Source organism: Mobula birostris, chromosome 4 (assembly GCF_030028105.1).
Source record: "Mobula birostris isolate sMobBir1 chromosome 4, sMobBir1.hap1, whole genome shotgun sequence".
In the NCBI taxonomy this organism is placed as follows: domain Eukaryota; kingdom Metazoa; phylum Chordata; class Chondrichthyes; order Myliobatiformes; family Myliobatidae; genus Mobula; species Mobula birostris.
In genome coordinates, this window is record NC_092373.1 from 172,582,111 (window position 1) to 172,594,171 (window position 12,061).

The 12,061-nt window shown below is 43.3% G+C and overlaps 1 protein-coding gene across 1 annotated transcript in view; it reads right to left on the reverse strand.

Annotated features, from left to right (window-relative positions):
• Positions 1 to 3,903: 3,903 nt before the first annotated feature.
• The window catches only part of tspan5a (tetraspanin 5a), a 106,503-nt gene continuing 98,345 nt past the window's right edge, over positions 3,904 to 12,061 (reverse strand). Inside the window, exons 7-8 of the mRNA XM_072254780.1 lie at positions 11,136 to 11,252; positions 3,904 to 6,717 (exon numbers count right to left, since the gene is read on the reverse strand). Of these exons, the coding sequence (XP_072110881.1) occupies positions 6,652 to 6,717; positions 11,136 to 11,252 (183 nt within the window). The 3' untranslated portion in view covers positions 3,904 to 6,651. The remainder of the gene's footprint in view (positions 6,718 to 11,135; positions 11,253 to 12,061) is intronic.

The following is a 12,061-nucleotide window of genomic DNA, read 5'->3' on the forward strand; positions in this document are numbered from 1 at the left end:
TAACTTCCCAATCATTTTTACAATATTATATGCCCTCTTCTGCTTTTATGCTGCCTTTGACTTCCCTTGTCAGTCAAGGTTGCGTCCTGCTCCCTATAGAGTACTTCATCAACTTTGGTCTGCTCTTAATAGAAACACAGAAAACCTACAGCACAATACAGGCCCTTTGGCCCACAAAGCTGTGCCAAACATGTCCCTACCTTAGAAATTACTAGGCTTACCCATAGCCCTCTACCTTTCTAAGCTCCATGTACCTATCCAAAAGTCTCTTAAAAGACCCTATCATATCTGCCTCCACCACCATTGCCAGCAGCCCATTCCACGCACTCACCACTCTCTGAGTAAAAAACTTACCCCTGACATCTCCTCTGTACCTACTCCCAAGCACCTTAAACCTGTGTCCTCTTGTGGCAGCCATTTCATCCCTGGGAAAAAGCCTCTGACTATCCACACGATCAATGCCTCTCATTATCTTATACATCTCTATCAGGTCACCTCTCATCCTCCGTCGCTCCAAGGAGAAAAGGCTGAGTTCACTCAACCTGTTTTCATAAGGCATGCTCCCCAATCCAGGCAACATCCTTGTCAATCTCCTCTGCACCCTTTCTATGGCTTCCACATCCTTCCTGTAGTGAGGCGACCAGAACGGAGCACAGTACTCCAAGTGGGGTCTGACCAGGGTCCTATATAGCTGCAACGTTACCTCCTGGCTCCTAATTTCAATTCCACGATTAATGAAGGCCAATACACCGTACGCCTTCTTAACCACGGAGTCAACCTGCACAGCTGCTTTGAGTGTCCTATGGTCTCGGACCCAAGATCCCTCTGTTCCTCCACACTGCCAAGAGTCTTACCATTAGCACTATATCCTGGCATCATATTTGACCTACCAAAATGAACCACTTCACACTTCTCTGGGTTGAACTCCATCTGCCACCTCTTAGCCCAGTTTTGCATCCTATCAATGTCTCGCTATAACCTCTGACAACCCTCCACACTATCCACAAAACCTCAAACCTTTGTGTCATCAGCAGACTTACTAACCCATCCCTCCACTGTCTCATCTAGGTCATTTATAAAATTCATAAAAAGTAGGGGTCCCAGAACAGATCCCTGAGGCACACCACTGGTCACCGACCTCCATGCAGAATATGACCCATCTACAACCGCTCTTTGCCTTCTGTGAGCAGGCTAATTCTGGATCCACAAAAGCAATGTCCCCTTGGTTCCCATGCCTCCTTACTTTCTCAATAACCCTTGCATGGGGTACCTTATCAAATGCCTTGCTGAAATCCATATACACCACATCTACTGCTCTTCCTTCATCAATGTGTTTAGTCATATCCTCAAAAAATTCAATCAGCCTCATAAGGCACGACCTGCCCTTGACAAAACCATGCTGACTATTTCTAGTCATATTATACCTCTCCAAACATTCATAAATCCTGCCTCTCAGGATCTTCTCCATTAACTTACCAACCACTGAAGTAAGTGGTTGGTAAGTTGATGGAGCTCTTCTCTCATGCCTCTGTAATTCCCTAAATCTAACTCAAATTTGATTAACTAGTACTTAGCCATTGACGCCATTCCTGTCATTCTCTTGCATGAAATCTTCTCCAATTCCTGGTGCATTGGTGCTCACTCCACGTTTGGGAATGATTTTGTAGGAAGAGGGTTTATGAGGAGAAGTTGGCTGTTGTGTCCAGCACCACAGCATGTAGCCTGAAAATTTGGAACCAAGCTTTACAGGAGCAAAGTTTGTCTATATAGAATCTGATAGAAATTAGGAACCAAAGAGTATTTAATACCAGGTTCGTTGTTAGTGTTTTTAAATAAAGGCTGAGGGACTTTATTAGAGTTGTGTGGTAAAGTAGGTATTTGGAGGGTAGTCTCACAGATTGGGTAAGAATAATAGTTAATATGCCAAGTGTTCCACCATAAACCTTTGTTTATTTTCACTTTAATGGATTAAGTTCCCAGGTAGATTTATCAGTTTACTGTGTCTGTTCTGGACTCCCCACAGCTCAGAGCATTTCCATATCTACTCCTGCTAGACCCTAACTAACTTGAAGACCTCATCAAGTCACTAAGCCTTCTGGAGGGATCTAGCAAGGTGAAGCCTAAACAAGAAACAATTTCCATTTAACTCTTTTGTTTACAAAAAAAATTTTGGAGATTTTCTTTCTGCACAATTTTAATCTTCAGCGTTGTTAGTGCAGACATAGACAATGTATTCACTAAACTGAAAAGATAAATGCTCAGTCCCATAACTGGCTCCTCAACTAGGGCAAAAATATATTGAAAATCAATCCCATAAGATACTGACAGCAACTTCAGGATTTCTATAAATATGGAATTGAATGTGAGAATCCCAGTTATCCATTACCAGCTCAGCATTCCTGTACAGATCACAGTTTACAGTGTCTTCACTAGAATAAATAGAGATTCATTATAATATCATGAAATTAAGCTTTTACAAACTACTATACTCTAGATAAATCTTACGCTTTGCAGCATTCAAACGAGTATTTTTTTAAATGGCACCCTCATCTTTGATTAGTATCTCCTCTGGCTACACACATTAAGTTGTGCATGTGGATTCTGATTCCCATAGAAACTTATCCTTTGGAAGCATTAAGCTGTGTTTAGTTCCAAAGGAAAATCAAACAGAATTTCAGAAGACAAGTTTATCACTGATGCTCTTCAGTTCATTTGTAGAACACCAAACCAGGGTAAACTTTAATTCCAGTGGGATTTATTGTCTGGCATCTGAAAGCTTGATCAAAGAGTCATAGAACACTGCAGCACAGAAATGGCCCTTCAGCCCATCTAGTCTGTGCCAAGCTATTAATCTGCCTAGCCCGATCGACCTGTAGACAGAGTATAGCCCTCATTTCTCCTCCCATCCATGTACCCATCCAAATTTCTCTTAAATATTGAAATTGAACCTGCAACTAGCAGTTCCGTAGGCAGCTTTTTCCACACCCTCACCATCTTGAATGAAGTTCCCCCTCACGTTCCCCTTAAACATTTCATCTTTCACACTTAAACCATGACATCAAGTTCTAGTCTTACCCAACCTCAGTAGAAAAAGCCTATCTATACCCCTCCCACCTCATAATTTTGTATGTCTCTATGAAATCTCCCCTCATTCTCCTACACTCTAGGGAATACAATCCTAGCCTACTCAACCTTTCCCTATAACTCAAGATCTGGGAACATCCTTGTAAATTTTCTGTGCACTCTTAAAGTTATTGATGTTTTTCATGTAGGTAGGTGACCAGAACTACACACAATACTCCAAATTCAGCCTCACCAAAAAGTAGGTTTTAGAGAGACAGTGTAATATAGAACTTCTATACAGATTATGTTGAGGATAATCAGGTTGTAAACTACAGTTTTATAATAAAGGCAACACTGCATCTCTTCATAGAATAACAGGTTCTTCCTTTCTATTCCGCTCTTTCAACTCCAATTAGATGTCCTCCCCGCCATCTCTGTATTCCAAAGAAAATCATTGCAGCCCAATCAGACTCACTTCATAACTAGAATTCCCCATCCTTGTAATACCTTTCTGCAGAGGCTGTCACCAGATTACGTGCTGGACACTACATGATGTCATCTGTTTTCTTTTGTACAATTATGCCAAATTAATTAAACTAATGACATTTAATCCCTTCTTCCTGCACAATGTCCTATCCCCTCTATTCTCTGCACATTCATCTGCCTGACATCCTCTTGAAAGCGTCCACTGTATTCTGCCCCCTCCAGCACTCCTGGCAGTGCAGTCCAGACACCCACCATCATTTGATTACATTTCAATTACTTCACTGTGACAGTGACAGATCTTAGTGATCATTTGTTTATCTTTTTTTTAAAAAACCTTGCACTGATATCTGTCAATATACCAAAAGGATTTTTTTTATTATTTCAAAGTTGATTACCAACATCCACAAACGATACGATGTCTCGATGAAACAGCACCTTCTCCCGTTGTGAATCTCACTAGTGTTCACAGATTACAATGATCTGAGCTGTAACTCCTGTACAGGAGCAAGACAATCCCAGCATCATCTTCCCACCAATTTCCATGCAACGTTGCTCAAGCTGCAGATTAAGCATGCTGATTAGGCATCAAATGTACTGAAGCTGGGTGCAAGCAGAATTAACAAGGTGCTAGAAGAAAACTGTCTTAGACACAATAATACTGAATATTTACCACCGGGAGAACTCATTCCTTTTACAATGAGTCCTTGCTACCAGTTCAGATTATATACAAGAGAGACCATTGTCATACTGAGAATGCCTGAAGAAACAAAACAGCCAAGAAACTAAAGATCAATTTGACACGAAACGTAATGTACAAATTCTGCCTGTACTTCAGAGCTTTACCGTCATAATATTTATAATTATACATCTTTGTGTTTCTGTTGGAACTCATTTTGTGCTTCAAGAACAATAAAAGAAAAACTGCTGGAGGAACTCAATGGGTTGAGATCATATACGGAGGCAAAGGGTTGGCCAAACTTTTGGACCCAGATCCTGCATCAGGGCTGAAAGTGTAGAGGGAAGATGTCCTGTATAGACGGAGGCTGGTAGGTGATAGGTGAATGAGATAAGGGAGGTCAGATGGATGGATGAAACCGGGTGGGGGGGGGAGATCGGAAAGATTTCTGCATGACTTAGATGAGGAAGTGGATAGTCCATCAAATAATATGAAGACTGGTGATGTAGTGGATCGTGTAGTGATGGGCTGAGATGTGGCAAATGAAGTCCCATCCAAAAAAAAGCATGAAGTGATGCACTTCGGAAAGTCAAACTTACCGAGGTTAATGCAACACACACACACACACACACAATGCTGGAGGAACTCAGCAGGCCAGGCAGAATCTATAGAAAAGGGTAAACAGTCGATGTTTCGGGTCGAGATGCCAACTGTTTACTCTTTTCCATAGATGCTGCCCAGCCTGCTGAGTTCTTCCCGCATTCTGTGTGTGTTGCTTTGTATTTCCGGCATCTGCAGGTTTTCTCACGTTTGTGAGTCTATTGCAGGGTTAGTGGCAGGATTCTTAGCAGTGTGGAGGAACAGAGGGATCTATGGATGCACGTCCATTGAACTCCAAAGCTGACACTCACTCGAGTTGATATGGTGGTTAAAAGGGCATATGGCGTGTTGGTCTTCATTAGTTAGGGGACTGAGTTCAAGAGCTGTGAGGTAATGTTACAGCTTTATGAAACTCTGGTTAGCATTGTGTTCACAGTTCTGGTCACTGTATTGTAGGAAGGATATTGAAGCTTCAGAGAGAATGCAGACAAGATTTACCAGGATGCTGCCTGGATTAGAGCACATTCTTATCAGCAGGCTTAAGCTTTTTCCTTTGGAGAGAAAGGGGATGAGAGGTGGGGTGATAGAGGCGTATAAAATGATAAAAAGCATTGACAGAGTGGAAGCCAGCACCTTTTTCCCCTGGCCAGAAATGGTTAATATGAGAGGGCATAACTTTAGGGTGACTTGGAGGGAAGTTAAGGGAGGATGTCAGAGGTAGTATTTTTTTTTCCATATTTAGTGATGGATGTGTGGAACGTGCTCCCAGGAGTGGTGGAAGAGGCAGATGCATTAGAGACAATTAAGAGATTCGGAGATAGGCACATGGATGAAAGAAAGATGGAAAGGTATGCAGGAGGGAAGTGTTATAGTGATCCAAGTTAAAAGGTCAGCACAACGTCACGCGCTGAAGGGAATGTAATGTGCTGAACTGTTCTACATTCGATGTCAAACCCAGCTTGATTGATAAGTGGGTGATGGGCAGGGGAATCCAGATGGGAGTGGTTGGTGGGTCTCCATAATGAAGTGGGTAGAAATGAGATAGACTGTGGCTGGACTTTTGGGAATGGGAAAGGAACACAAGTCTGTAAGTTAAATGAAATCGGAAAATTCAATGTCCATACCATTAGGCTGCAGGCAACACAGCCGAGATTCAAGTTCAAATCACTGCCACAATTGCAGAGATGGGCAAAATTCAGCCATCGACTTCTTTGTCAAAGCCTTTTAGTTCAGTTTGCTTCCCAGAAAACAGCCGTTTAGACTCAAATTCCAAGAAGTTTTGAATAAAGGACTGAGGGTTCACTGAAGTAAGATGTTGTAGACATAGGGATTACAACAGACAGCTCCTGACACAATGGCCTCCTGCATTATAGGTCATCGAATCAAATCCGTATTTTTATATTATGAGGGAATATTCACAAGGTGAGGGAAGAATGGTGTTTCCTGTGGTTGATCCAATGCAGGGAGGGATTAAATCTACATGTGAGAATCTTGGACCCTCCTCAGCTGAAACAACACTCAACCACAGTGTCCACACACAACACTGCAGAAAGGGAGACAGGCTGGTAGTGCGCCATCTCATTGTGAGTCTCCTTGTGGCAGTTTGTGAGCATGGTACAGACGCCATATTCTCCACTACAGTCACATTTTGTGAAGGCTGGTCAGGCAGCGTAAGGGTGGGAGAGAAACACCGATTTCTGGAATGTTCAGGTGCGTCACTCCCTCCCGCTCCCCCGACCCTCGTTCTGGAAAACCTTCTGGTTCAGCACACTGCTGACAGTCCAAGGGCTGCTGTGTTTCCTGCCGCAGTACAGTCTAAAACAGAGTCACCAGCTGGCCTTAACCGCTTCGATGTCACTGACCAAGTTCTGAGACAGGCAGATGCCAAAAATCTGAGGGGTGGAGAGAGAGAAGACAAAGTTTCAGGCAAACATGAATGTTACAGTCGTTTGAAGAAAAAGCAACTGACCTCTGGTTGAAGGCATTTCTCCTGAATTTTCTATTTGGTTTTAAGATCCCGTTTCTGTTTTTACCGCCAAGTAAAAACACCTTACATTGATACAACTAATTCCCTTGAAAGACCACAATCATGTGGACTTTTACTTTCTAGAAAGCCCCAATCCTTTTTCATTGTCCAGCAATGAAAATAAGAAGGTATCCTTGCCCCTAGTCTACATGGGTTTTGTAGGAGTTAGTGAACTGGCCCAAATTCATCAGCATTTCCTTTCTGCCCAGCTTTCAGCATTGTGCTGGGGTCTGTTCAAGTGATTAATTTTCTAGGCAGTAGCAGCAATTTAGCAAAAAAAAAAATCAACCGTATGGCATGGGAGAGCTGCTGAGGGACTGGTTGCTCACGGATTGAAGCTTAATGCAGCATTCTGCACACAGCCGTATCTTAAAGTGCACATCACATGGAGCCTTGGTTCCTTTGTGAAGCACAGGGTTCATGCAAGCCCAACAGCTTGTCAGATTCTGTACACAGGCAGAGAGGCAGATGCACAGATAGGTGTGCGCGTGCGCACACACGCACAAAGAAGTTTGCCAGGTTCCTGGCATTTATTTATACCAGTGTTACCCACAAGTGAGGTCCTAGCAAACTGGAAGGTGGCTAATTTTAATCCTTATTTAAAGAGGGCTTCAAGTACAAGCCAGGCTAGTGAGCACAAACATCAGCAGTAGCACCATCAGACAGACAGACACACAAACACACACACGAGATGGTGAGTCTTTGGAATTCTCCTCTTAGGGAGCTGTGAGAATACAATCTGAATACATACAAGAGGAGTGACATACACAAAATGCTGGAGGAACTCAGCAGGCCAGGCAGCATCTATGGAAAAGAGCATAGTCAGCGTCTCAGGCCGAGACCCTTCGGCAGACATACGAGAGGATACTGTCAGACGCTTCAATCACAATGAATCAAGGGGTATGTGAAGAGAGTGGGGAAGTGGTGTTGGGGTCTAGATTCGAATGGCCGTTATCTTACTGGATGAAGAAGCAGAAATAGTGAGGTAAGCTGTGGTTCTGCTTTTGACCAATGTTGGGCAAGGTGCTTGGGAAGATTTCCTCTCACCTTCCGCAGCCTGCCTCTGAATCTTTTATCTCAAATTAAGAAAGCAGGTGAGAGCACTTTAAACAACAACAACCGGTAGACTTCAGCGCCCCCACTGAGGAAGGACAATACCTCTCCTCTGTTGTGGTTATCCCACTCCCTCCAAAACTAACCTTCCGGGGCACAACTACCTCCAAGGCCAGAGGTACAATTCAACAAGTAAAGGTGACAAGATAAAATGAAAAACCTCAATCTTCTTGGAGCACAAACTGCTCCCTGACTAAATGAAAATAAACAAATTACAATCTGCATCAGTCTCTGATATGATGGTCTGATGTGGCAATTCAAATGCTTTGTTTTGTTTAGCTGTATACATGTAGATGTACGGCTAAATGACAATTAACTTGAACTTGAAGGTGCAGGAACGTAAACGCTGCAGACAGCGGAGGACTCAGACCAGTGCTTCGTGGGCACATCCCTTTCCACCAATGGATGTGCTGCCTTCAAGAAGGCAACATCCATCAAAGAACCCTACCATCTGGGCTATGCCACCTTCTTGCAGCTACCATTGGGAAGGAGGTACAGAAGCCTGAAGTCCACTCCACCAAGATGAAGAACATCTACTTCCCTTCAATCAGTTGGTTCTTGAACCACCCAGCAGAACCCTTATCACTACAGTTTAGCAACTCTATGATCACTTTGACCCCTTTGCACTAAAATGTATATTATTTGTTTGAATTTTGTGCAATCTATGTTTTAACGGTTAATGAATTAATGGCTTTTCTAGTGAATGCTATGTGCCTGCAATGCTGCTCTAAGCACGTCTTTCATTGCACCTCTGTATATGTGTACTTGTGCGTATGACAAAGAAATTGACTTTGACTTTAAACAGGGCATATTTATACACTGAGGACAGCACTAAGAACTCCTGTGTTGGCTCAGCAGAATCAGGTCACAGCGCAAGCCCATAAGACATAGAAACTGAACTGGCCCATCAAATCTGCTCCACCATTCAATCGTATCTCTCTCAAACCTATTCTCCTGCTTTCTCCTCATAACCTTTGACCACCTTTTCTTATCATAAACCAATCAACCTGCACTTTAAATATACTCAATGACTTGGCCTCCACAGCTGTCTGTGGCAATGAATTACACGGATTTATCAACTTCTAGCTAAAGAAATTTCTCCTCACCCTTGCTGGTATATTTCTGAGCTACATACAGGTGTCCCCCGCTTTACAAAAGTTTGCTTCACGCCACTTCACTTTTATGAAAGACCTACATTAGTACCTGTTTTTGCTAACGGAAAGAAATCTGAAAAAGATTTTCACTTTTACGAGAAAAGGCGCCCACTTTGAACTTGTGTTTAACCCGAGAAAGACTACCATGACTGTGAAGCCTTGCACGGGCAGGTGTGTGCGTATGTGCGTGCGTGCCGATTTTTTTCCTACAAATTGTTTTTTGGCTAAATCTTCCCGATTCTGGTAAGTGAAACTACACTGTAAATACATTATTTCTACTTTATATAGAAAAAAGGCGCCCGCTTTAAACTTGTGTTTACCCTGCGAAAGACGACCATGACCGTGAAGCCTTGCGCGGGCAGGTGTGTGCGCATGCGTGTATGTGCCATTTTTTTAGGTTTTATGTGCTATTTGGTATGATTTGGTAGGTCATTTCTTGCGTCTGGGAACGCTCAAAAATTTCTCCCGTAAAAATTAATGGTAATTGCTTCTTCGCTTTATGCCATTTCGGCTTACGAAAGGTTTCATAGGAACGCTCTAATTTCGGGTAGCGGGGGAAACCTGTACTAGTAAGTTTCAAAGCCTGAATGACAAAACTACATTAATAGATAATGTGCAACCCAGTCCTTCCCACATATAGGAACTGTAAAACCTTACAAAATTAAGGTCATTTATAAGTGACAAGGAAATGATTTGATGTTATCTAACCACAGGGATGTTATCTTGCACTACCCAGATACCAGGGGAGGTTGTTTTCCTTTCCAGATGTTCCAGTTAAATTAACGTGAAAAATATTATCAGTGTAAATTATGCAACATTGGAATTATCTTTTTCTAGAAGAGTCACACACAGCTACAAATCAGTGGCAACAAACTGTGACTGCATATCAGCTGTCACACACAAAGCACTGGAGCGATTCAGTGGGTTGGGCAGCACCTGCCTAGGGAAATGGACAGTCGGTGTTTCGAGTTGAGACCCATCATCTGGACTGGAAAAAGATAGTCAGCAAAATAAAAGGGTTTTGGGGAAAGGGGTGGAGCAAGAGATGGCAGGCAAAAGGTGGATCCAGGTGAGCAGAGTGATTGGCAGGTGGAAGGGAGGAGCCTGGGCACGATGTGAGAAACTGGGAGGTGATAGGTGGAAGGTGGAGCATAGATTTAAAGACAGGAAGGTGGGGAGGGGAACCAGTGGGGGGGGGGAATGTGTGGGCGATAGACAGATGGAGAAGAAAGAGATTGGGTGATGAAGGCCACCGGGATCAGAAGGGAGAAAAAGAAAAAAAGGAAAAAGGGACAGAGGGTAGTGGGTGCCAGAAATCAATGGTCATGCCTCTAGGCTGGGTCAGCCCACATGGATTAAGTGGAATATTCCTCTGATTAGCACTTAACCTTAACCTGGCACTGAAGGAGGCCAAGGACAGACTCCCATCACAAATCAGCCCCCATATCGTACAGTTGGAGGGTTAGCAAACATGATGTGATGCCAAAGCACAGGCAGAACTAACTGCAAAAGAGTGGCACAGTGAGTTAAGTCACTGCCTCACCATGCCGGAGGCTCGGGTTCAAATCCGACTCCAGGTACTGTCTGTGTGGAGTTTGTACTTTCTCCTCGTGACCACTGGTATCTTCCAGGTGCTCCAGTTTCCTCCAACATCCCAAGGAATGCAACTGGAAGGTTAAATGGCCGCTGTTAATAGCACCCAGTAAGTGGTAGAGTCTTTTTGGCAATGTAGGAAGAATTACAGGGAAATAGTTTTGCTCTGTGAATCAGTGGGTTTCTCATATACCGTAATAAAGTCCAAACAGTTGATCAAAAGAAAGATGACAAAGAACGTCTCGAAGAGGTGTTGCAGGGGTTTAGGGGTAGACTCCCAGAGAGTAGGCCTTGACCCCAACGGTAGAACAATGGAAACCAGGTGGGGCGCTGCTCAGAGGGATGTATGGTTGGGAAATGTTTCAGAGATTGAGTAGACTATGGTGAGGTTCGAATGCTAGGAAAATACAGAAATAACTCTCACCTGCAATAATGCAATTCCAATAAATATTCCAGCAACTACTGTCAAGTTCTCCTGCAGCCACTTCTCAAACTGCCCTACGCAGCCTTTAGTGTAGATATAATTCTGTTGCTCAAGGACCTGTAAGGAGAAGAGCAGACTGGATGAAGTATTTATAAAGTTCCAGGGAAATTGCTGCGTGCGAGTTCTCCACGGTCATGTGTACTAATGTCTGAGAGATTAACGACTGTGTTTTGTAATGTCTTTTACCGAAGACAGGTTTCTAAATAAGTCCCAATCACTTCCAACGATCTGCTCCATTGTTCAATTACCAGACAGCTCCCACTCAACAAGGTTTTCTGGAATTACCAGATATAGCCATCTGAAGTGTCTGCACTCTAAATGAATCTCCCACCCATGCAGTTAAGTGTGACGTACTGCATTTTAGAACAAGGGACATACAACACAGTACCAGTCCTTCAACCCAAGATGCTGTGCTAACCTTTCAACATATAGCAAGATTAATCTAATCCTTCCTGCCCACATAGCCCTCTTTTTCTTTCATCCAAGAGTCTCTTAAACGTTCCCACCCCTCCCATACTTACCTCCAATCATCTTAAAAGGATGGTCTCTCATATTAGCCATTGCCATCTTAGGAAAAAGGTGCTGACTGTCCACTCTGTCTAGCCTCTTATCTTCTACACCTCTATCAAGTCTCTTCTCATCCTCCACTGTCCCAGCTCACTGGACCTTTCCTCTGATCCAGGCAGCATCCCCCTTAACCTCCTCTGCACCCTCTCTAAAGCTCTCAAATGCTTCCTAAAATGAGGTGTCCAGAACTGAATACATGTGTGATCTAACCAGAGTTTTACAGAGCTGCAACATTATCTCGCAGCTCTTGAACTCAATCCCTGACTAAAGAAGGCCCACACAGTTTCTTAACCACCCTC